A 26,016-nucleotide genomic window follows, 5' to 3' on the forward strand; every position below is an offset into this window, starting at 1 on the left:
GGTGAAGCTACAAATAGCAAAAAATTTTAAAAAAAAAGACTTGTGCTACTGAAGGGCTAAAGCATTATTGGAAGTTGGGGCTTAATGGACACAGTTCTGAGTGTCAGTCAGACCAAGGATTTGGCCTGATTATGAGTATTTTGATCATATCCTCAATATTCTTCCAGGGAAGTAATTAAAAGCTGCCTTTGTAAGACTGGTAGTAAATTGTAACCTTCTGGAGGGCTGGCAGGAGATAACCTGAAATGCTAGATGGGGATGGGTGAGCATAAATGATTAAATACAATACAGTTCTAGGAGGTGATGTTTACCTTGTATTCCACAGAGTTGTCCAGTATCACTGATCACTACAACACAATTCTAGGAGGTGATGTTTACCTTGTTTTCTATAGAGTTGTCCAGTATCACTGATGGAGGGACAGGGAGAAGAGAGAGGAGAAAAAAAGAAACCTCACACTTGAAATGAGCAAACAACCACACTTTTAGAGTACATTTTAAGAAATCTCATATAGATTTCCCCTGCTATGCAACAGTGGATTCTTTCTGTGAAAACTTATATGAACCAAAATGGCATAAGCAGAGAAGCAATTGCCTTAGGACATATCTTGCTAATGAACATGTGAAGGAAATTGAGTTAAAGCACAGATGCTTACAGAAGCAGTTCAGAGCTGTGGAGACCAGTGCTGAGATGCTAAGGTAGATCCTGGAGAGGAGCTTGGACCACTCTCACTGGTCTCAGGGTGTCTGCTCCCTGCATAATGGCTCCTGCAAAGCAAACGCTGAGTGCTGTTTTTCTTTTCACCTTTTTTTTTTTGTAAAAGTGAAAATCCTCTCTGGATTTTTTTCCAGTTTGTGAAGACAGGTACTAATGTAATTCATTAGTAAAAGCAAAGTGGCATAAGACAAACTTTGGAAAAGGAGGGGATATCTTTGTTCAGACAGGTGGCAACAAATTTAACAACTAGAAGAAGAATTCGGTTCAGATAAAATTTAGATTTATTAAACAGATGATCACAAACATTCATATATGTTGAGGATGTTCAGAGATGCAAATGAACATAAACTTATATTAAAGAAGTTAAGAGAGACATAATGAAACAAGAACTAGATGGGAAAACAGCTAACTAGAAAACTTGGCAATGAAATATATAGTTACTGAAATTTTAAAAAAGTGTTAGAGAGGATAAACTTTAGAGTTGATACAGTGAAAGACTGAATTTGAGAACTTATCCATGACATATGCAGAGAGTAAATCCACATCGTCTGCTATGGATTTTAGAAAAATTGGAGAGGATGATAAACAGGTAATATTTAAAGAGTTAAATCAGAATTTTTTCAGAATTAAAGAAATTAAAGAATTACATCATAAATACATCCTCGGTATTAAGCAGGTTAAATAAAGATAATTCAGACTGAGACACCAGAAAAAAAAGAGAACATTAAAAGCTGCCAGGTATATCTTTTTCCTCACATCTCTGAAATTAGAATGCATCTTCAGATGGTGGTGTTATTACAGTCACCGTGGGAAGGTGGCATTTGTCTTGTAGGCTCACTGCCTCTGGGAGCTTGGTTGTTATGTACCTGGTGGCATGACTGGACAGCTGCAACACTTGTTTCAATTAACAGACCACTTTAAGACCATTGAGGAAGAAATAGTTCTGACTGTTGTTTGAAAACCTTTTGTTGAGACCTGGTGAAATCAGGAAAATGTGAACACCACTGTTTGGAAGAAAATCTGAAGATGGTAGTGCAGCACTTTTAAGATATTCTTTGTCAGTAATATTCTTGGTGACTTCGAAGATTATAATATGTTGGGGGGAAAAACAGACCTTAGCAGTCCCTGATTTGGAAGTAATTGAGAAGAGTCAGAATCTGAATGTGAAAAAAGATTTAGGAGTATCTCAAACAGTTCATTTTGCTTTCTTTTTTATTTTTATCACACAAGAATAAAAATCTACCTCCAAGTAAGTCTAAAAGAGCTTTTATAGTAAGTCTAAAATAAAAATTTTAAGTGATAAGAAAGCATTGTTTCATGGTTTAATTGACAGTGTTTTTCTGTTTGAGTGGTATACAAAATAATGGTGTGTTTTACAATTAATGGTATATTAGAATTAGTAGTAGTCAAGTATGAACATTAAGCATAACTACTGAAAAAAGTATAATTTAAATCTTCTGAATCAGCAAAAAGAAGAGAAAGCAGTGCTTTTTTCTAATTGTTCTGCTCAAGAGGCGATATCGTTGCTTGTCACAGTAGAAGTGTTAGTGGGTCTCTGATTTATATGTAGTTAAATCCAAGAATAAGTAAACATTTTGGCCTGTAATAAGCTCTTTATTACCATGAATGTAGATTTTTTAAAAACATAGATCTTTGAACTATTTTATGTGTGTGTGAACTTGAAAAGAAATGCTATTATGACATAGTATGCGTCTCATGTTCATTTACAAACCTTTTTATAAAGCGCCATTTAGAAGTTACTCGTATTTGTGGACTATGACAATGTACTTATTTTTTATGTATAGTTTTGATTCATAAGATTTTACTGGGAAAATTATATAGACCCTGAAACAGAATTATGTCCAGTAGTATATCAATAAATTTATTTATAATGCTAAGGAAATGATCAAATACAGGATTTCTTTCATTATCACTAGATAATCTATTAGAACCAGTCTTTTAATTATGAAAAGAAACATAGCTATTACTTTTAAAGCATAATGTCTTCTGTCCCAATTTTCCATTGACTTATGTGTTGTAATTTATTTGGCTTCACTGAGTCCTAGTTGTGGCATGTGGGATCCTCATTGCATCACATGGGGACTTCACTGCAGCGTGCAGGCTCCGCCGTTGTGGTGCACGGGCTCTAGAGCATCGGACTTGGGTGTTCCCTGGCATGTGGCATCTTCGTTGCCAGACCATGAATGGAAACCGCATTCAGTTTTGATACAAGATATAGTTTTGATACACTGCAAGATAAAGTGGCATTGTATATTCTTTGTTTATAAAGGCCAGCAAGGATAGAGCGTGTGCGTTTAATGTAATATATGCAGTAAAATTTTCAAGACAGTGCAGAGTTACTTTTTTAGGGTCAAGAACTGTGCATCTCTTGCCATTCCCAACCTCCAGGTAAACCCAACTTTGTGTTTCTAATACTTATTAGATTAGTTTCTAATACTTATTTTTAGACTCCTGAACATAGCTGGAAATAATTACCTTTGGTTCTGATTATCTGTGCACAAATTCCAGGTTTTGCAGCTTAGCACTCAGTGGCTTTTTGTAATACTCCTGTAATTATTACCAGTTGCATCCTCCATAACCATGGTTTGAAACTTTATTCTGAAGTTTCCAACTTAGCCTTCTCTTCTTCACTCATAGCAGACCACCTTATATCACACCAAGAAAGTGGAGATCTTCTATCTTGAAATGCTATAGCTTCTCTCTTTTATTTTTTGATCTTTAAACTCTTATTTACTCCAACACCCCTTGCCTTCAAACTTCCTGTATCCAAATTGAGCAGTCTTTTGAGAATAATCAAATTTCTTGATAGTCACATGTCTGCCCCAATCTACTGGTTACTTTCTACCAATTTCTAGCCTTTTTTGTATAGGTTATACTTCTTTTATGAACTCTGAAGAAAAGATTCCTATATAATTTGTCTTCATATTCCTTAGTGCCTAATATTTAATATGTTATTAAGTTTTTGTTGAATAAGTAACTTTGATAAAATTAAAACTATTATAATATAGTAGCAATTAAAAAATAGAAATCTTGAAACATAGGCAATGATTAAAACAAATTATTGACTTTTCAAAGTGTAAAAAAAATTGAGCAACATCAAGGAAAATTGATTTTTTTTTTCAACTTTTGTGCTAGCTTTATAGTCACTGATCAGACCTTAAATGGAGTATCTGTTGTGGGAGGAAGGAAGAAGACTCAGCATATTCTGCTGGTATTGTCACATTCTTGATTGTTGAATTTTTAGTAACATTGTACTGTTATAATGTGGTTGTGTGATCTTCCTCTGGGTTATAAATGAAAGTATTTTAACTTTGAAAAGCACATTCCATTGGACAAGAGAATTAGGATTTAATTTCTACATCATTGTGTGACCATAACAAAAAATGCTAATAAGACTTGAAAAAAGGTATTAAAGTTAGTTTATATCATCTTGAGCTCAACATAGGCCTCATCTCTTAAAATGCACTTTTTTTTTTAAGGAAAATAAAGCTATTTTGTATAATTCTAAATGTTTTTGTTTTGTTACAGGCAGCTGTTAAATCTAAGAAAGCTACAGATACTTACAAACTCTATGTGGAAAAATATGCATTAGCAAAAGCAGATTTTGAACAGAAAATGACAGAAACAGCTCAGGTTGGTATTTTTAAGGCTTTAAATATAAAATAGGATATTTGTATTTATTGTTTATAAATTCCAGTAAGTTATATTAGATACATTTCTGATATAAATAATTTTTTCTGTCATAAAATTTTTTTATATTAGAAACTGTTAAAATGTGCAGTCTCAATATTTTAATAATGCTGTTTTAAAAATACACTTCTTGTTTTGGAGATTGAAAATCATGGTCAGTCAGTAGTTATAATATCATAAGGGATTATTCAGATCAACTAGAAGAGAATGTTTAAAGAGTGTTGGAGAAAATGAGGACATTGGTAGATGATGAAAATTATGTATGGGTTTTAAAATTGACTTGTACTTAAGAAGAAAACTGGAAATCACTTAGTGCTGAGGATGTAGTAGTTAATAAATAAAGCAATCAAGAATTCCTGCTCTCATAGAACTTCCATTTTAGTAAGGGAAAATAGACAATTTTAAAAAGGCTGCCTCCCATTAACTTGGGATAATTTGTATTCAATTTGGTATTCTAAAGGCCTTAATTAAAGGCCTAGATTTAAGATGGGTGCCTTTTATGAATCATATCTAAAACTTCTACCCTCTGTCCTCGTGTTTTTTCTCCTTAGCACCTGTCATCATCTAACACCATGAATTTTATTTACTATTTCAGTCAGGGTAGGATGGGTATGCTGCCGTGGCAGAGAATCCCACAGATCTCAGTGGATTACAATAGCAAGTGCATGCTCCTTGTCCATCATGGGTCAGCTCTTGGCTCTGGCACTGAGGCTGGTAGAGAAACCTCTTCTTAGAGCATTCTTAGTCACCATGTCTGAGAGGACTAGAAATGTGGTGATGCACACTAGCTCTTCTACCCATGTTATTTTATTGTCTGTCTTCCACCATTAAGTAAGTTCTATGAGAGCAGAGATGGATTTGTTTGCTACTATCTTCCTCTGCATTTAAAACAGTTCCTAGCTCACGGTAGGCACTCTTTAAGTGTAAAGTAGGACTTTATGAGTCTGACTTTTTGGATTCTAGGGCGTCATCTTGCTTGGAGTGCTGAATGAGTCACATCCCAGAAACAGAGGGTTTGCATGCTTGTGTGTAGGCATAATGCATTCATCTTACCATGTTGTAGGAACTGTGCTGGATGCTAGATACATACAGTATATATGTAAATAAAACAAATTCTCTGTGCTTTACATGGAGTATACAGTATAGAGGACTATATACATTAAATATATGCTTAATTACAAAGTTACAGATTATTATAAAAGTTACAAAGGAAAAGAACAGGCTTCCATGAGATCATGAGATAGAGTAATAGAGATGACCTAATTTGGACTAGAGGCTTCCTGGTGGCTCAGCTGGTAAAGAAAACACCTGAAATGCAGGAGACCCTGGTTTGATTCCTGCGTTGGGAAGATCCTCTGGAGAAGGGATAGGCTTCCCATTCCAATATTCTTGGTCTTCCTGTGTGGCTCGGCTGGTAAAGAATCCTCCTGCAAGGTGGGAGACCTAGGTTTAATCCCTGGGTTGGGAAGATCCCCTGGAGAAGGGAACTGCTTACCCATTCCAGTATTCTGGCCTGGAGAATTTCATGGACTGTATAGCCCATGAGGTCGCAAGGAGTCAGACATGGCTGAGTGGCTTTCACTAAATTTGGATTAGGGAGTTAGGAAAGACCTTTTTGGAGAACTAACATTTAAAATTGAGCCTTGAAGAATCAGTACAAGACTTAGTCTAGGGCATGTGTATTCCTGGCATTGGGGACCATGGCTATGAAGACCGAGATGTATAAAAGAGCTTCACATTCTAGAAAGTAAAAATGCGTACTAAAACAGGAGAGATGGTGGTTATAAATGAAGTTAAAGAGATAGTCAAGGGCCAGGCTCTAGTGAGGGCTTAGGTTTTCTTCTAAGAGCAGTTGGAAGACACTGAAGAGCTGTATGCAGGGATACGACGTGATATGATCTGCATTTCTAAAGCTAATTTTGACACTTTCATGAAGAATGGATTATAGTGAGGCCAAAGGAAAACCATGAGTCCAATTTGGAAGGTAGTATCGTAGTCCAGTGGGAAGGATGAGAGTCAGTGTGGTGGCCTTGGAGAAGGAGAGAAAATATATTTGGAGGTGGCAGGGTTAGGGTGGATGGAAGAATTCTGAAGGGGTTCAAGGTCTCTTCCAGGTTTGACGGAGATGAATAGCAAAGTCTAGGTGGAGAGCTGTTCGTTTGAGGGGTTGGAAGGGGGTCTCCTGCATTGTAGGCAGATTCTTTACCCACTGAACCATTGGGGATTAATCCCTATATACTTAAATGAAGAAAGCAAATGGCAGTTTTGGAGGCTCTAAGTAATCTGGACTGAACATAATGTTCACAGCCCCTTATTGACAGTTCTGAATTCTCTGAACCATCCCCCCCTTTTTTTTCTAGAATTCATTTGGCAGCAGAACTTGATTTGATCTGATGTGAGGCTATATATAGTCTCTTTATCCTACTTAGGCTGAATATAAATGTTTTCCTTTATAGTGTTTGATAAACAGATGCCACTGCAGATCCTACTGGTAGTATAATGACATATATGATAACATGTTACCTTTATTTCAAAAAAAATCCAAAAATATTTAAATTCCCAAACACTTGGTCCCGAAGGTTTTGAATAAAGAATAGGGCTTTTATAATATAGGGGCTTGGCAGTATACAAAACTATAATGACATCATCTTTGGATAGAGAGTGGGGAATTAAGGCCAAACTCTGAGAGGTTCATCATTGTCTGTTTGGAAGAGGAAGAGATGCTAAAACCCAAGTAGGAGAAGCCAGAGAAGGAAGAAAACTGGGAAGTGTAATGTGGCAGCTCAGAAGTGATAATGTTTCAGGAAGGATTTAGTTGTGTTAAATGAGGCTCCAACTCCAGTGAGATATAAAGTTTCAATTTCTGTAGCAGCTGTGGTCATTGTGGACTCCAGCAAGTTCTCTTTTATCTTTTAAATCATTAGGAATACTCGTTTATAAGGCAGTTATTGATTTATTAATTTTCTATCAGAATGATTAGTTTCTGTCAGTGAAAATCTTGCCTTCAGTTATTTAATTTGAAAAAAGAGAAGTTAGAATTTGTTCAAGTCAGTGTTTTCGTTTGCATGTATTACCTTATATAGAATATTCAGCACTTATTTTTCCCTTCCCTCTTTCTGCTTCCTCATTACATTTTTTTTTTTCAGATTGGCATTTTAATTGTTTATCTTGCCAATCCCAAGATGGAATAATTAATTTGTTTGAGCAGATGTTTAGCCATGCTGCTTTTAAATAAAGGTGATGGTATGCTGCTAAGTTGCTTCAGTCGTGTCTAACTCTGTGCGACCCCACAGACGGCAGCCCACCAGGCTCCGCCGTCCCTGGGATTCTCCAGGCAAGAACACTGGAGTGGGTTGCCATTTCCTTCTCCAGTGCACGAGAGTGAAAAGTGAAAGTGAAGTTGCTCAGTCGTGCGACCCAATGGACTGCAGCCCACCAGGCTCCTCGGTCCATGGGATTTTCCAGGCAAGAGTACTGGAGTGGGTGCCATGGCCTTCTCCAAAGGTGGTGGTATACTGGGCTAATATGTGTATGTTTTCTCTCTTGTGTTCATTCTTTGTCTCTCTCTCTAGCATATACACATAACCGTAGAACAGGTTAACTTTTGTTTCTTAATAGGTAGTAGGCTTTATTTTGGGTTACTTAGAAGGGAAAAGAATTCTTTTGCTTCTCTGCTTTTTGTTCCAGGCCAAGCAGGTTGCCCTAACCCCAGTGGGAAAGGGGTCTGTCAGTCTAGCAGTAATGAAATTTGGGTGACAGGACCACCCCAGAGTGAGAAGAAATTGAGTCCTTGGGTGAGAGAAGTTAGACTTGACTTAGAGTACGTGTGATGTAGACTTTTTCACTTGAGAATGTGTGCTCAGTCAGTCATGTCTGACTCTTTTGCAACCCCTTGAACTGTAGTCAGCCAGGTTTCTCTGTCCATGGAATTTTCCCAGGCAAGAATACTGGGGTGGGTTGCCATTTGCTCCTTCAGGGGACCTTCCCCATCCAGGGATTGAACCTGCATCTTCTGTGGTTCCTGCACTAGCAGGTGGATTTTTTTTTTTTTTTTTTTTTTTTTACCACTGAACCACCTGGGAAACCCTGAGTTAAGAATCGCATGACTTAAAAATTGTGACTCTGTGCTTAGGCTTTTCACCACTATCGGTTTAACTTGAAACAATAGGGAGATTTTGTTTACTTTGAACAGTAACATGAGTAGTACAAGGAAATTTGAGATTTGTTTAAGTAACACCCTCCGATTAAGTTTAGTACTAGAGTGCATATATATATATATATATATATATATATATATAATCTGTGGTGGTCGTGTTCAGTCGCTAAGTCATACCTGACTCTTTGTGACCCCATGGACTGCAGCACGCCAGGTTTCCCTGTCCTTCACTATCTCCTGGAGTTTGCTCAAACTCATGTCCATGGAGTCAGTGATGCCATCCAACCATCTCATCATCTGTTGTCCTCTTCTCCTGCTGCCTTCAGTGTTCTCAGCATCAGGGTCTTTTCCAGTGAGTTGGCTCTTCGCATCAGGTGGCCAAAATGTTGGAGCTTCAGCGTCTGTCCTTCCAGTGAATGTTCAGGGTTGATTTCCTTTAGGATTGACGGGTTTGATCTCCTTGCTGTCCAAGGGACTCTCTAGTCTTCTCCAACACCACAGTTCAAAAGCATCAATTCTTTGGTGCTCAGCCTTCTTTGTGATCCAACTCTCACATCCATATATGACAACTGGAGAAACCATAGCTTTGACTAGATAGACCTTTGTTGGCAAAGTAATGTCTCTGCTTTTTAATATGCTCTCTAGATTTGTTATAGCTTTTCTTCCAAGGAGCAAGCGTCTTTAAATTTCATGGCTGCAGTCACCGTCTGCAGTGATTTTGGAGCCCAAGAAAAGAAAATCTGTCTCTGTTTCCACTTTTTCCTCATGTATTTGCCATGAAGTGATGGGACTGGATGCCATGATCGTAGGTTTTTGAATGTTGAGTTCAAAGCCAGCTTTTTGACTCTTCTCTTTCTCCCACATCAGGGGCTCTTTAATTCTTCACTTTCTGGCATTAGAGTGGTATCATCTGCATATCTGAGGTTCTTGATGTTTCTTCTGGCTGTCTTGATTCCAGCTTGTGATTCGTCTAGCCCAGTATTTCACATGATGTACTGAGGCAGGGTGACAACATATAGCCTTGTCACACTCCTTTCCCAGTTTTGAACCAGCCCATTGTTCGTCTGAGGTGGCTGACAAAATTGTACTTTTAAAAAAAGCTAATGTAACAATAATATGAGCCCAGTGAATTTGACTGCAAGGAAGAAAAATCTGTTTTGTTTAAGGAAGTTTATTCATTTATATTCAAACACTTGATACTATATTCCTTTGCTAAATAACTGAATTTATTTAGTAGTCACTAATTTTGAGGAATTGTGATATTTAGCAATATCTTCCCACTGAAAATAAAGCATAATTTCAAAATTGCAGCTAAATCATGTTTTTAAGTTCTGTTTGGCTTCACACTTCAAGATACTTTTCAATTATTAAGGATCTGACAGGTTTGGTGTTTCAAAAGGAAAGAAGGTGCACAGTTTTCTTGGAATTAGGAATCATCCATATGAAATTAGTGGCTATGTGACCAGTCTTTCCTGGATTTGAGACTTCCTTTCTGTGAGAAAATATCTTGTTCATCAGGTTGTCAGAATTTAAACTGAGGGTGAATTCTTATAATAGAAACATAAAGTAGAATCATGTTCTGGCTGACTGTTCCTCAGTTCTTAAGAGTAATTTAGGATCTTGCAGTTTTGGTATTCTCATTGGATTTGGTCAGAATTAGCCAAAAGAGTTCTGTATTTTAACTCTATCATTTCTCACGAATAAAATTGGTAAGTTTTTGGACTCTTGTTGTGTTACTGCCAAAACTATAATTTCACCATTGATTTTTTTTTTTTTTGAAGTTCAGACCCTTTACACAGATATGGATATGATCATTTGGCTTAGGGATTTCTGATGTCTGCTGAAGGAAACTGAACATTTAATATGGGGGGAGGGGATTTAATTTGATAAACTAGGGAAAATAGCAAACATCTAGGCCTCCTCCTTAGGCCTGATATCATTTGGCAAGAAAGAGGGTAATCAGGTTTGGCAGTGGAAATGCAGATGTCATTTTTCTTTTTTTGTTTGAAAATGACTAGTTCAGCATTTCCTATTGTTCTGTGAGACATTAATAGATACTCAGGAAAAGAAGGGTTGTGTGGTTAAGGAAATTTGGAAGACACAGGGTTAAGCAGAGTAAAACAAGCTTTGTTACTTTAGTATTTCTCAGTTACTTCAGTTTTTAATATGTTTCTTGTGAAGCAAAGTATAACACTGGTTTTCTTCCTGGGAAGTAAATACCACAATAACGTGGAATTTTTTTCCCAGCAATATTCTTATCCTCTTTCTAGACCATTTCCTGAGTAGTCCTGGAGGATCTGTGTTTTGGAGTTTGAAAACATTCCCCAGGTCACCTGAATCATCCTTGCCTTCAGTTAAGAACTGCTGAGATAGAGTATACACACACGTTTTCACAGATTTCTTAAACTATAGACTACCTCTTTTGAAGAGTATATATTAACATTTTAAGAATTAGACATTTTGAAAGTCACTGGGCTAGGTTGTAAAGTTTTAAGTAAACTGTAGTTTTAGCTTTACCACCTAGTTGTTTTTCAGTTTTTTTAAATACTTCTCCTTTGGTTTTTGACACTATTCTCTTCTGGGTCTCCTCCTAATTTTCTGACCATGATTATAGATTTTAATTTGTGGTATCTTCTAATACTGAAAAAATTCATATTTGCCTGTGAAATAGCACAAGAAAAAGTTAATTTTTTTTGACGTTATATTTCAGTATGTTAACTAGACTCATTGTTCAGTTCAGTTGCTGAGTTGTGTCCAACTCTTTGCGACACCATGGACTGCAGAACGCCAGGCTTCCCTGTCCAACACAAACTCCCAGAGCTTACTCAGGCTCATGTCCATTGAGTCAGTGATCCCACCCAACCATCTCATCCTCTGTCATCCCCTTCTACTCCTGCTTTCATTCTTTCCCCATATCAGGATCTTTGCAAATGAGTCAGTTCTTCACATCAGGTGGCCAAAGTATTGGAGTTTCAGCTTCAACATCAGTCCTTCCAATGAATATTCAGGACTGATCTCCTTTAGGATGGACTGGTTGGATCCTTGCAGTCCAGGGGACTCTCCAGAGTCTTCTCCAACACCACAGTTCAAAAGCATCAATTCTTTGGCACTCATCTTTCTTTATAGTTCAACTCTCACATCCATTCATGGCTACTGGAAAAACCAAAGCTTTGACTAGATGAACTTTGTTGGCAAAGCAATGTCTGCTTTTTAAAGCATTGTTAAATATTATATAATAATGGTAACTTGTTAATTTTGGCTAGCTGTATTGAGATGATTTCGAAAAAGTGTTTTAATTTCAGAACATATCTGTGTGTGTGTAATTTTTTTTTTTTTTATTTGCTACCCAGAAATTTCAGGATATTGAACAAACTCATCTCATTCACATAAAAGAAATTATAGGATCCTTGTCAAATGCTATTAAGGAAATTCATTTGCAAATAGGCCAGGTAAGTTTTCACTTTTAGTGAACTGATTCATGAGAATTTTATGTCCTCTTATGACTTTAAAAATCCAAACTCACCACGTGGTACTGAATTATTTCAGATAAAGACTATAATTTACATGTATTAAATATGAAATAACCTGGAGTTTGTCATACTGTCAAGGATGATAATTTAATTTAAAATTAACTTTGCTCAGTCTCTTTACATTAAAATTCTGCTGTTAACTATTTTTTAATATTTCTTTTTTAAAATTTTATTATTTTAAGATTTAGAATAGCAACTTCAATAAGTTATAGAATTTATACTTAGAAATTTTCCAAAAATATAAAAGTGGTTTAATGATGATTTTTAGAGTACATTGAAATATAGCAGAGAAAGATGAAATCTGTTGTTATCTTTGTTACTAAAATTCTAATACTATTTTCATTGCTTTATGAGTTTTATTTCTTATAAGACTGATGTCTCTAAAACACTCACATATGAACATGACACTGCACTGACTTCTATTTTAATTGTTTTGTGGAAGTTTTTCTGAAATACAGTAAGAATATTTATGGAAAATGAAAAACCTTACCTTTATTTCATTTTAATAGGTCCATGAAGAATTTATAAATAACATGGCCAATACTACAGTTGAAAGCTTGATACAAAAATTTGCTGAGTCAAAAGGCACTGGGAAGGAAAGACCTGGTAAGATGACAGACTCTGAAAGGAGACATATTTGTATTTCCCATTCAGTAACAAATGTGTTTGCCTTTAAATTCCAAAATTGCAAAACGGAGCTTGGGAGATACCTAAAAATCTGTGTGAAACCTCAGATACCATTTGCTTTGTGTCAGATGGAACATTAGGTGTTTGTTTTGACCCTCAGTGTTAATAGTTTAGCACCACCTAAGATGGTCGTCATGGGCTCCCCTACTGGCTCACACAGTGAAGAGTCTGCCTGCTCGACCCCGGGTCAGGTGGGTCCCCTGGGGGAGGGACGGGCAGCCCGCTCCAGCGTTCCTGCCTGGAGATTCCATGGGCAGAGGAGCCTGGCAGGCTGCAGTCCATGGGGTTCCGAAGACTTAGACACGACTGAGCAACTAACACTAAAGTGGCTATCATACTTCTACTAAATGAATATATTAAAGTTTATATTTCCATAAGTATAGTTAGCAACAGAAGGCCATTTTATAATACGACAAAGAGTGGGAGAGAATATTGAGCCCTCAGAGCATTGAAGACAGTGGAGAACCTTTCTTAAAATTTAGTAAAAATTTAAATTTTCTTTCCTCATTCATATATGTATTCAATGTTTTTATCGAGTGCTCACAGGATTCTAGGTACTTTTTAGACACGGGGGACATACCAGTGAGTCTAGGAATCCTCTTTCCTATTTTACGAAGAGATGATTATAGGTTTCCTTAATCTCACTTTTAATATACATTTTATATCAGATATCATAAGCAGCATTCTCTTACCTACTCAGGATATTTACAGTCTTCTATTTAATAGATTTCTTGAATCTATTTATTATACTTATAGTCTTCTAGATTTTTAAAATCTATTCCATAGTCTTTCAAGATAATTGTATTCACTCAACAGGTAAAAAGTATTCAGTCCTCAGTGGACAGAAGTTAAAATCTAGTTTAGAATTCAGGAAAATGAATAAGTGATTTGAGAAGTCTGTGAGCCATTTTTCTTTAGTGTAGTTCACAATACTAAGTTTAAAACCTAAATCCTCTTCACTTCCTTTTTCCCACATTTCATTAAGTTTTAAATTGTATTGATTGAATTTCTTTAGTATTTTTCCCTTCAGGCTTTCCTTCTTACCTACATCATTGAATGCAGCAGGAGGTTTCTAAATATAGGCACAGTAAAGATTTCTCTAATCTATTTTACATTGTATAGCATATTAATGCTTTGGCTATATAATTATGAACTTAATAACTTCATTACTCATAAATCACTGACTTTTCATTATCAGTTCAGTTCAGTCACTCAGTCGTGTCCGTCTCTTTGTGACCCCATGGACTGCAGCACGCCAGGCCTCCCTGTCCATCACCAACTCCCGGAGTTCACCCAAACTCATGTCCATTGAGTCGGTGATGCCATCCAACCATCTTATCCTCTGTCATCCCCTTCTCCCACCTTCAATCTTTCCCAGCATCAGGGTCTTTTCAAGTGAGTCAGTTCTTTGCATCAGGTGGCCAAAGTATTGGAGTTTCAGGTTCAACATCAGTCCTTCCAATGAAAACTCAGGACTGATCTCCTTTAGGATGGACTGGTTTGATCTCCTTGCAGTCCAAGGGACTCTCAAGAGTCTTCTCCAACACCACAGTTCAAAAGCATCAATTCTTCTGCACTCAGCTTTCTTCACCGTCAAACTCTCACATCCATACATGACTACTGGAAAAACCATAGCCTTCACTAAATGGACCTTTGTTGGCAAAGTAATGTCTCTGCTTTTTAATATGCTATCTAGGTTGGTCATAACTTTCCTTCCGAGGAGAAAGTGTCTTTTAATTTCATGGCTGCAGTCACCATCTGCAGTGATTCTGGAGCCCAAAAAAATAAAGTCTGCCACTGTTTCCCCATCTGTTTGCCATGAAGTGATGGGACCAGATGCCATGATCTTAGTTTTCTGAATGTTGAGCCTTAAGCCAACTTTTTCACTCTCCTTTTTCACTTTCATCAAGAGGCTCTTTAGTTCTTCACTTTCTGCCATAAGGATGGTGTCATCTGCATATCTGAGGTTACTGATATTTTTTCCAGCAGTCTTGATTCCAGCTTGTGCTTCATCCAGCCTAGCATTTCTCATGGTGAGCTCTGCATTTCTTCTTTATAGACAGAATGAAATTTTGATTCTGGGCTTAGATTCAAAGCCTTTCAGGATCTGCCCTTACCCAGTCTTTAGTGTTACTTTCCGCTATTTCTTTTCTGACATCCTCCATTGCAGCCAACATGAACTGCTTGCTGTTTCCTATTCATACCCCCTTTTTGCCCTTGGTACCTTAGTTATGCTCCTGTCTGCTCTAAAAAATGCTATATCCCACTCATTTGCCAAATGAATAAACCCTTAAAGAAGCCAGGTCATGTGTTACTTGCACCATCGTTGTTGTCTGACTTAGATTTTAGTAATTGTGCTTTTGTGAAGAAAGGTTCTGTATTTGATTCATCTGTTTACCTTCTTTATGTGTAAACAGTACATTTTTGCTCAATGAATGAACAGATGGACCTATATGGTAAGGTTAGGTTGTTGAAGAGGTTGGAATGGTTGTTGAAGATATTGGAATGGATGGAATGCTGTTAGAAAAGTCTTGGTAAAGAAATAGTAAATGATTATGGCTAAAGTTTAGTAAGTACTTATTTGTACCATGTACTGTGTCAACTGCTTTGTAGGCAAAGGTTGATCTTCAGGAACTCTTTGAAGTAGGTACTTTTATTCCCATTTTACAGATGATGGAAATATTGAGAGGCTAAATTATTTGCCCAAACTAAGCATGTGGCAGAATACTGGGATTAAATTTCAGAATCCTTGACCTTAAGGCCCATGCTTTGGAGGAATGAGAATTGAACTGCATAAGTTTACATATGTAGAAAGAATGAGAATGCTGAGATATAAAACTATAGAGTAGTGTGAAACCCTAAAATTTATTGTAAAGATTGGATGGTATCACCAACTGGATGGACATGAGTTTGAGTAAGCTCCGGGAGTTGGTGATGGACAGGGAAGCCTGTCCTGCTGCAGTTCATGGGGTCACAAAGAGTCGGACACGACTGAGTGACTGAACTGAACTGAACTGAGCTGAAGACGAGTTATGAGAGGTAAAAACAAAGAATTTTTATATAGAGCATTTAGAAATATTGATAGAATAAAAGTAAAGTATTGGCTGACTGAAAATGCCTTAGAACTGAGTGAGGTTGGTAGATTGTATCATTATCAGTGTCCTTTTTGTGACATTATTTTGTAGTCTTGCAAAATGTTATTTCAGGAAACTGGGCCAAGTGTACAAGGACTCTTGTTGTGTTTCTTTCCTTTTTTAAAAAACTGTGTAAATCTACAGTTATCTCATTAAATTTAGTTACTTTCTTTGTGGTATAGCACAGTACTTAACCCTGTAGTTTGTGATCTATACTTTACTACTAGTGAGGTGTGTAAGCCTCAAAGTCTTCATCTATAAAGTGAGGATAATAATAGTACCTACCTCATGGGGTTGTTGTGATGTTTACCTGAGATAATGTAATGTTTATTGAGTACTTAGTGTTATTTTCCTCAAATTAATACATACTCTATTAATAGATAGGTATTATGGGGTATTGTTTATTTATAAATTTAAGTGTATTTGCCTCAAGATATACAAAGACATGTAGAAAATTTCTGTGACTAACTGGTAAGCAGGAGGCCAAGATTGGTGATGACATGGGCTTTCCTAGAATTACTTAACCCAGAATTAGGTGACAGTTTTACGATGACTGTTGACATCGTGTATATGTGAAAGTGAAGTTGCTCAGTTATGTCCGACTCTTTGCAAACCCATGGACTGCAACCTCTCAGGCTCCTCCGTCCTTGGGATTCTCCAGGCAAGAGTCCTGGGGTGGGTTGCCATTTCCTTCTCCAGGGGACCATCCCAACTCAGGGATTGAACCCGGGTCTCCCGCATTGCCGGCAGACACTTTACCCTCTAAGTCACGAGGGAAGCCCTATCATGTATATACATGACTGATTTTCAAGATAAATGATCCTAGAACTAACTTAGGGGGAGAAAAAGGCGTGAGTGGGGGTGGAATGGAAAGGATAAATACTACTTCTCTAGTTGACTTGCTGTGGGTTACAAGTTACAGCTCTTTCATACATGTTTCTTCTATCTATGGGCACTAGAGGGAGCTCGTTACAGTAATGGAAATTTTGTATTTCTCAGAAAATAATACATGTGATTGTAAGAAATTACTGGATTTAAAGAATTTTGTTTTGTAAGAAATACACTTCCTTCATTTGTGTATACTAGGGCTTCCCTGGTAGCTCAGTGGTAAAGAATCTGCCAGTAGTGCAGGAGATGAGGGTTTGATTCCTGGGTCGGGAAGATTCCCTGGAGTTGAAAATGGCAACCCATCCCAGTATTCTTGCCTGGGAAATCCTATGGACAGGGGAGCCTGGCAGATTGTAGTCCAGGGGGTTGCAGAGTCAAAACACACACACAAACATTCTCTGTCTCTCTCTCTTGCTCTCTATCACACACACACTCTCTCTCTCTCTCACAAACACACACACACACACACACACACGTCTCACACACACAGACACACAAATACTCATAGATGCACACTGCTGCTAACACTTTTTTCTCTTTTGTAAGGACTCCCTCTGGTGGATGAGTTCCTCTGTAAACTGGTTTTAGTCCTATGGGACACAGTTTTAAAAGAAAGCAAGAGGCCCACTTCTTTAGAAACTTTTTATAAACTGAAAGTTAACATATTTGTCTTACACTGAAAAATGAGTATTTTTTCTTTAGTCAGTCATCTGTTGAAAGATACAACCTCTAACTCTACGTCTCCAATTCTCATGTGTAAATCACACTTTGAGAACGTTAAATTTTCTCACTATTCATTGAGACTATTTTATATATAACATGAATATATATATATAATAATAATGTATATTTAATAAATATGCATATATATTCAATTCACTTCAGTTGCTCGGTCATCCCCAACTCTTTGCTACCACATGGACTGCAGCACACCAGGCCTCCCTGTCCATCACCAACTCCCGGAGTTTACCCAAACTCATGTCCATTGAGTCAGTGATGCCATCCACCCATCTCATCCTCTATCGTATCCATCTCCTCCCGCCTTCGATCTTTCCCAGCGTCAGGGTCTTTTCCATTGAGTTAGTTCTTCGCATCAGGTGGCCAGAGTATTGGAGTTTCAGCTTCAACATCAGTCCTTCTAATGAATGTTCAGAACTGATTTCCTTTAGGATGAAAGGAAAGGAGAAAAGGAAAGATATACCCATTTAAATGCAGAGTTCCAAAAAAAATAGCAAGTAGAGATAAAAAAAAAGCCCTCCTCAGTGATCACTGCAAAGAAATAGAGGAAAACAACAGAATGGGAAAGACTAGAGATCTCTTCAAGAAAATTGGAGATACCAAGGGAACATTTCAGGCAAAGGTGGGCTCAATAAAGGACAGAAATGGTAGGGACCTAACAGAAGCAGAATATATTAAGAAAAGGTGGCAAGAATACACAAAGGAACTATACAAAAAAGATCTTCACAACCCAGATAATCACGATGGTAAGAAAAGGTAGCAAGAATACACAAAGGAACTATACAAAAAAGATCTTCACAACCCAGATAATCACGATGGTGTGATCACTCACCTAGAGCCTGACATCTTGGAATGTGAAGTCAAGTGGGCCTTAGGAAGCATCACTACAAACAAAACTAGTGGAGGTGATGGAATTCCAGTTGAGCTATTTCAAATCCTGAAAGTGCTGCACTCAATATACCAGCAAATTTGGAAAACTTAGCGGTGGTCACAGGACTGGAAAAGGTCATTTTTCATTCCAGTCCCAAAGAAAGGCAATGCCAAAGAGTGTTCAAACTACTGCAATTGCACTCATCTCACACGCTAGCAAAGTAATGCGTGAAATTCTCTAAGCCACGCTTTAACAGTACATGAACTGTGAACTTCAGGTGTTCAAGGTGGATTTAGAAAAGGCAGAGGAACCAGAGATCATATTGCCAACACTGGTTGGATCATTGAAAAAGCAAGAGAGTTTCAGAAAAACATCTACTTCTGCTTTATCGACTATGCCAAAGCCTTTGACTGTGTGGATCACAATAAACATATATATTAAGATTAAATATAAATATACATATACAACAATAAATTATTTTATAATATGTAGTATCATTTTTGTCATTACTTTTTAATGAGTTATAATTGACAAATAACATTGTATTAGCTTTAAGGTATGCAACATAATGATGTATGTATATATTGCAAATGATTGACAGAGTAAGTTTAGTTAACATCTATTCCCACACATAGTTAAATTGTTTTTCTTGTGATAAGAACTTTTAAGGACTACAGTTGGCCCTGTCTATCTGAGAATTCCACATCCACGGACACGGAGGGCTGCATTATGCCATACAAGGGACTTGAGCATCTTCAGAATTTGGTATCTGCAGGGACCCTAGAACCAGTCGCCTTTAGATACTAAGGGATGACTGTACTCTCTTAGCGGCTTTCAAATACATAATATAATATTGTTCACTAAAGTCACCATGTTGTGCTTTATGCTGTGGACTTATTTTGTCCTATAACTGGAAGTTTATATGTTTTGACCACCTTTACCCATTTTACCCAGTGGGTTTCCCCCTCACCCCACTCTGTATCTGTCAGTTCAGTTTTTTATTTTAGGTTCCACATGTAAGTGAGATCATAGAGTATTTGTCTTTCTCTGACTTATTTAATTTACCATAATGCCTTCAGGTTCCATCTGTGTTGTCACAAAGACAGGATTTTCTTCTTTTTATGGCTGACTATTTTGTATGTGTAGATATATATATATATTTTTTTTCTTGATCCATTCATCTGTCAGTAGAGACTTAGGTTGTTTCCATGTCTTTGCTCTTAAAAATAGTGCCACACTGAACATGGGTCTTCCCTGGTAGCTCAGATGGTAAAGAATCCGCCTGCAATGCAGAAGACGTGGGTTCAATCCCTGAGTCGGGAAGATCCCCTGGAGGAGGGCATGGCAACCCACTCCAGTACTCTTGCCTGGAGAATCCCCATGAACAGAGGAGCCTGGTGGGCTACAGTTCTTGGGGTCGCAAAGAGTTGGACATGACTTAGCGACTAAGCACATACATAAACTGAACATGAGAGTGCAGATTTTTTTTTTTTCGGTAGTGATTTAATTTTCTTCTGATAAATATGGAGAAGTGGAATTGCTAGATCATATAGTAGTTCTATTTTTAATTTTCTGAGGACCCTCCATACTGTGTTTGTCATTGCTTTTTAAATGTTGTACTGCCTGGCTTTTCTGGAATTTGAGTTATTCTAAGTGGATGCTTTGGATATCAAAGCACTGTGGTCTGAAAGAGTCATGAATAAACAGGTGTTTTCTAATTTTGAATGGCTTATTATGTTCTAATGACACTATCCTAGTATTTCTACTCATTCTCATATGTTTTAGTTGCAGCTGAAATTAAGATTAAAATCTGTATTTTTAAAATTTCCTGTTTTACAGTCATTCTGCTAATTTCACTCTGTGCTGTTTATAATTCATAAAAGCTTAGCAAGTTTCCATGTATAAGAAACAGAAGGATAGATAACTTAAATAAAAAGTTGGCAAACCAGTGTCTAATATGTTTAAATAAAAGATTTTGTTGCAAAGCTTACCTGTATTTTCATTATATGATAATATAGGTTTATGGCTTCCATTTGAGGACTTCCAGGGAGAAGGAAATGGCAACCCACTCCAGTATTCTTGCCTAGAGAATCCCAGGGACAGAGGAGCCTGGTGGACTGCCCTCTATGGGGTCACACAGAATTGGACACGACTGAAGCGACTTAGTAGCAGCAGCAGCAGCAGATTCTATATACTGCGTTTAAAGTTACAAATAGAAAAAGCCCCAGAAAGGTAGACATAAAACCAGCCACCAAGAAAAAAGGAAAACTGAGATTCTTGTAGTGAGTTTCTTGTAGTCAAACCGCCTAAATGTGAAATTGATTAGTTTAGATTTTTAGAATTTTTCAGCTTCTAATTTTAGGTATATTATTTTAAATATAGGGTACAGATAATAGAGTATTATTTTAAATATAGTTGAAAAAAAATCTAGTGATCATCCTTCCAGGCTCATCAGTGATTTGGAGTAATACCAAACCTATAAATTGAACCTTCTTCAACAAACTTTTTTTTTTTTAATTTGGAGAAGCATTGAAACCCTTTTGTAGAAAGCAAAATTAAAATTAGCTGATAAAACCAAAGACCCACAAACCACACTGGATTTGCTGTCATTACTTCATTTTTCTAATTGATAGCAAATGGGAATGATCAGAGAAAGAAAAGAATGGATGATGATTAGTGAAGAGGATAATAAGACTTGCACAAATAGAAGAGTGAAAGAGGAGAACTTCCAGAGCAGATAACGCAGAAAAGCTCTGCTCTGTGCAGGAGTGCGCCTCTCCCTATTGTGTCCTGCCTCGGACAGAGGCGTGAAGTCTGCCCCCCTGATAATGATTATCTACTGAGCCAGGGTTAGCTTTGCCTCTTATTTTGAGGCCTACAAAGAATGAATGTGGGGTGGGGAGAACATGTATTTTTGATACATAAAATTATAAAATTCAGGTGTTGGTGTCCATGAAAGTTTCTTGAAACCAGTCACACTTGTCTGCTGTGACCCGTGTCTTGTCTGCTTTCACACTACAGTAGCCACGGTCACTAGTTGTGACAGACTTTACGACCCACAATGTCTAAAATACTTATTGACTTTTTATAGAAAATCTTTGCCTAACTTTGTTAGAGAATGTACTTTTTTATGTAGATAGTAGTAGGCTTGACAATACATTAGAATTGTGCAACTTATAACAATACTAATTTTTTTTTCCAAAAGTTGATTCTCCCGTTCTTGGATTCAGAAATCATTTAATCTGATACCCTGCACCAACTACATCTGTGGTCGTATCACAGCACAGTAACTGATCATCATAATAATAATCCTAAATTGTGAAGTAAAGATTAAACTGTTTTGAGCAGACTTTAAGGAAAACTTAGCTCATTAATTTGAAGTAACCATTAAAAATATTCAGTGTATGCACGTGTTCAGTTGCTCAGTTGTGTCCAGCTCTTTGTGACACCATGGGCTGTATGTAGCCTGCCATGCTCTTCTGTCCATGGAGTTCTTCAGGCAAGAATACTGGAATGGGTAGCCATTCCCTTTTCCAGGGGATCTTCCCAACCCAGGGATTGAACCCAAGTCTCCTGCATTGCAGGGAGGTTCTTTACTGTCTGAGCTACCAGGGAAGCCTGTTCAGTGTATAAACACTGATCAAAAAGAAGTAAAAAAAAGAAAAACAAAGCTAAAGGAAGCTCATTACAGTTTTTACATGTGCATCAGAATAAAGACAGGGTTTTAGTTCCTTTTGCAGTATGTAAAAGATGTTAAATCAACTTGACCTTAAAAGGAAGTTTATGGAAAAGAAACCTGAGGTACCGCAAGGATTCAAAATCAGGAATATAGCCAGGCTACAGAAGGAAACCCAAACCAGTAGAAATACTAGGTATTATTTTTCCTTTACTCAATCTCTGCATTTCTATTGCTTTTTTTTTTTCTTTGCAGAATGGCTTTCTTTGCTTCTCCAGGTACATTATGTAAGGTGATCTCTTAGTAAATTCTAGATATTTTCGCTTGTCCTTTAATTGCATCCACAGCTCAGAATTAACCCAGGTTTTTGTCCCTTTTCTTGACCAGAAAGAACCTGGTCTAGGTAATCTTGGGTTGGGGTAATCTTCTTTCTGGTTCGGTCAGTTCTCACTAGGTCTCGCTAGTGGCTGCTGTTCTGCTTGTGAACAAGGAAATTCCCAGAGAAGAGAGATTACAGCAAGCGGAGTGTTTATTCCTAAAGGTTTTATTAGGATCCCAGAAAGTGAAAACATGACTCAGTCGGGGGAATGGAAGTAGTGTCAGATTTTGGATCTAGGAGGAGATTATATTTCAGTGCCAAGATGCTGTGTTGGAGAACTCAGTGAAAATTTAGGTTTACAGTGACAGAAATTCTGTGGTTAAAACCTGTTCTTTTTATTTGAGTCCAGCGTTCCTAAATTAGCTTCATCACTGCTTCTCAAGCCTTGGCTACCTGTGAGAATCATTTGTTGAAAATATTTTCCTTTTCCTTTTTATTTCTTTCTCTCTCTCTTAAAAAAATGTACAGACATTGTACTATCCCAGTAATTTTGATGTCATTGGTGTAGGGTGGGTCCTTGGTATTACTATATTTTAAAACTTGTCTGATTCTAACATGCAGCCATTGTTGAGAAATTGTAGCATTTTATCACTGGATGCTTGTCGTAAATGCAGAAGCTCAAGCCCTACCCCAGACCTATTGAATTAGAAACTGTAGTTTAGTAAGATCGGGGGGCAGTTTGTGGTGCTCCCCTGGTGACTCTGGTTCAGTGATCAAGAATCCACCTGCCCATGCAGAAGCCACAGGGAAAGTGAGTTCAGTCCCTAGGTTGGGCATATCCCCTGGAGAAGGAAATGACAACCCACTCTAGTATTCTTGCCAGGATAAGCACGTGGACCGAGGAGCCTGGTGGGCTACAGTCTGTGGAGTCCCAGAAGACTAAACGACAGAGCACGCACGCGGGCAGTGTGCATGTGCGGGAAAATGGGAGAAACACTGTCTAGACTTAATGAGTATCTGACAGTGGACCCAGGGAGTCCTTGGGACTGTCATTCTCAAAGTGTGATCCTAGGGCCAACCGCATCACCTGGGAATTTGTTTAAAATGCAGAGTCCTGAGCACCAACCTAGATCTTCTGTGGAGGACACTCTGCAGATAGGCCTCAACAATTTGTGGTTTAACAAGCCCTTCTGGTGCTTCTAATACAGGAAGCATTGCATTAGGAGAGTCAGAGGCAACTAGGACTTGAATTGAGCGAATTGTCTCTACAAACCTTTATTAAAAGAAATAACTCCTGAAATGAAGTAGTGCTGATGTTGCAACTTTATTTTCTATTGATTTAGTTGGTGAAAAAAAAAGTGTGTCTCTGAGTATGTGTAGAAGAGTTCAGTTCAGTCACTCAGTCGTGTCCAACTCTCTGACCCCATGGACTGCAGCATGCTAGGTTTTCCTGTCCATCACCAACTCTCGGAGCTTGCTAAAAACTCATGTCCATCCAGTCGGTGATGCCATCCAATGATCATCCTCTGTCTCCTCTTCTCCTTTCCTATGAGTCAGTTCTTCATATCAGGTGCCCAAAGTATTGGAGTTTCAGCTTCACCATCAGTTCTTCCAATGAATATTCAGGGTTGATTTCTGTTAGGATTGACTGGCTTGATCTCCTTGCTGTCCAAGGAACTCTCTAGAGTCTTCTCCAACACTACAAGTTCAAAAGCATCAATTCTTTGGTGCTCAGCTTTCTTGATAGTCCAGCTGTCACATCCATACATGACCACTGGAAAAACCACAGCTTTGACTACATGGACTTTTGTCGATAATGTCATGTCTCTGCTTTTTAATATCTGTCTTGGTTGGTCATAGCTTTACTTCCAAGGAGCAAGCGTCTTTTAATTTCATGGCTGCAGTCACCATCTGTGGTGATTTTGGAGCCCAAGAAAATAAAGTCTCATAGTTTCCATTGTTTCCCCATCTGTTTGCCATGAAGTAATGGGATGATGGGTCTGGATACCATGATCTTGGTTTTTGAATGTTGAACTTTAAGCCAACTTTTCACTCTCCTCTTTCACTTTCATCAAGAGGCTCTTTATTTCCTCTTCGCTTTCTGCCATAAGGGTGGTGTCATCTACGTATCTGAGGTTATTGATATTTCTCCTGGAAATCTTGATTCCAGCTTGTGCTTCATCCAGCCTGGCATTTCTCATGATGTACTCTGCATACAAGTTAAGTAAGCAGGGTGACAATATATAGCCTTGACATACTCCTTTCCCAATTTTGAACCAGTCCGTTGTTCCATGTCCAGTTCTAACTGTTGCTTCTTGACCTGCATACAGATTTCTAAGGAGGCAGGTAAAGTGATCTGTTCATCCCATCTCTCTAAGAATTTTCCACAGTTTGTTGTGATCCACATGGTCAAAGGCTTTGGCATGTGTCAATAAAGCAAAAGTAGATGTTGTTTTGGAACTCTCTTGCTTTTCCGGTGATCCAGCAGATGTTGGCAATTTGATCTCTGGTTCCTCTGCCTTTTCTAAATCCACCTTGATCATCTAGAAGTTCATAGTTCATGTACTGTTGAAGCCTGACTTGGAGAATTTTGAGCATTACTTTGCTAGCGTGTGAGATAAGTGCAGTTGTGTGGTAGTTTGAGCATTCTTTGTCATTGCCTTTCTTTGGGATTGGAATGAGAAGTGTCCTTTTCCAGCCCTGTAACCACTGCTGAGTTTTCCAAATTTGGTGGCATATCGAGTGCAGCTCTTTCACAGCATCATCTTTCAGGATTTGAAATAGCTCAACTGGAATTCCATCACCTCCACTAGTTTTGTTTGTAGTGATGCTGCCTAAGGCCCACTTGATTTCGCACTCCAAGATGTCTGGTTCTAGATGAGTGATCACACTGTCATGATTATCTGGATCATGAAGGTCTTTTTTGTATAGTTCTGTGTATTTTTGCCACCTCGTCTTAATATCTTCTGCTTCTGTAGGCCCATACTGTTTCTGTCCTTTATTGAGCCCATCTTTGCATGAAATGTTCCCTTGGTGTCTCTTGATTTTCTTGAAGAGATCTCTACTCTTTCCCATTCTGTTGTTTCCCTCTATTTCTTTGCATTGATCACTGAGGAAGGCTTTCTTATCTCTCCTTGCTATTCATTGGAACTCTGCATTCAGATGGTATACCTTTCCTTTTCTCCTTTGCCTTTAGCTTCTCTTCTTTTCTCAGCTATTTGTAAGGCCTCCTCAGACAACCATTTTGGCTTTTTGCATTTCTTTTTCTTGGGGATGGTCTTGATCACTGCCTCCTGTACAATGTCACAAATCCCCATCCATAGTTCGTCAGCACTCTTATCAAATCCAGTACCTTGAATCTATTTGTCACTTTCACTGTATAATCATAAGGGATTTGATTTAGGTCATACCCAAGTAGTCTAGTGGTTTTCCCTACTTTCTTCAATTTAAGTCTGAATTTTGCAATAACAAGTTCATGAGTGGAGCCATAATCACCTCCCAGTCTTGGTTTTACTGACTCTATAGAGCTCCATCTTTGGCTGCAAAGGATAGAATCAATCTGATGTGGGTGTTGACCATCTGGTAATGTCC

The 26,016-nt window shown here is 37.9% G+C and overlaps 1 protein-coding gene across 1 annotated transcript in view; it reads left to right on the forward strand.

The window, feature by feature from the left end:
- Positions 1-26,016, forward strand: part of FCHO2 (FCH and mu domain containing endocytic adaptor 2) — a 129,054-nt gene that overhangs the window by 40,129 nt on the left and 62,909 nt on the right. Inside the window, exons 6-8 of the mRNA XM_065905781.1 lie at positions 4,265-4,369; positions 11,933-12,031; positions 12,622-12,718. Coding sequence (XP_065761853.1) covers positions 4,265-4,369; positions 11,933-12,031; positions 12,622-12,718 — 301 coding nt within the window. The remainder of the gene's footprint in view (positions 1-4,264; positions 4,370-11,932; positions 12,032-12,621; positions 12,719-26,016) is intronic.

The sequence above is a fragment of the Muntiacus reevesi genome, chromosome 14 (assembly GCF_963930625.1).
Source record: "Muntiacus reevesi chromosome 14, mMunRee1.1, whole genome shotgun sequence".
NCBI classification, from domain to species: domain Eukaryota; kingdom Metazoa; phylum Chordata; class Mammalia; order Artiodactyla; family Cervidae; genus Muntiacus; species Muntiacus reevesi.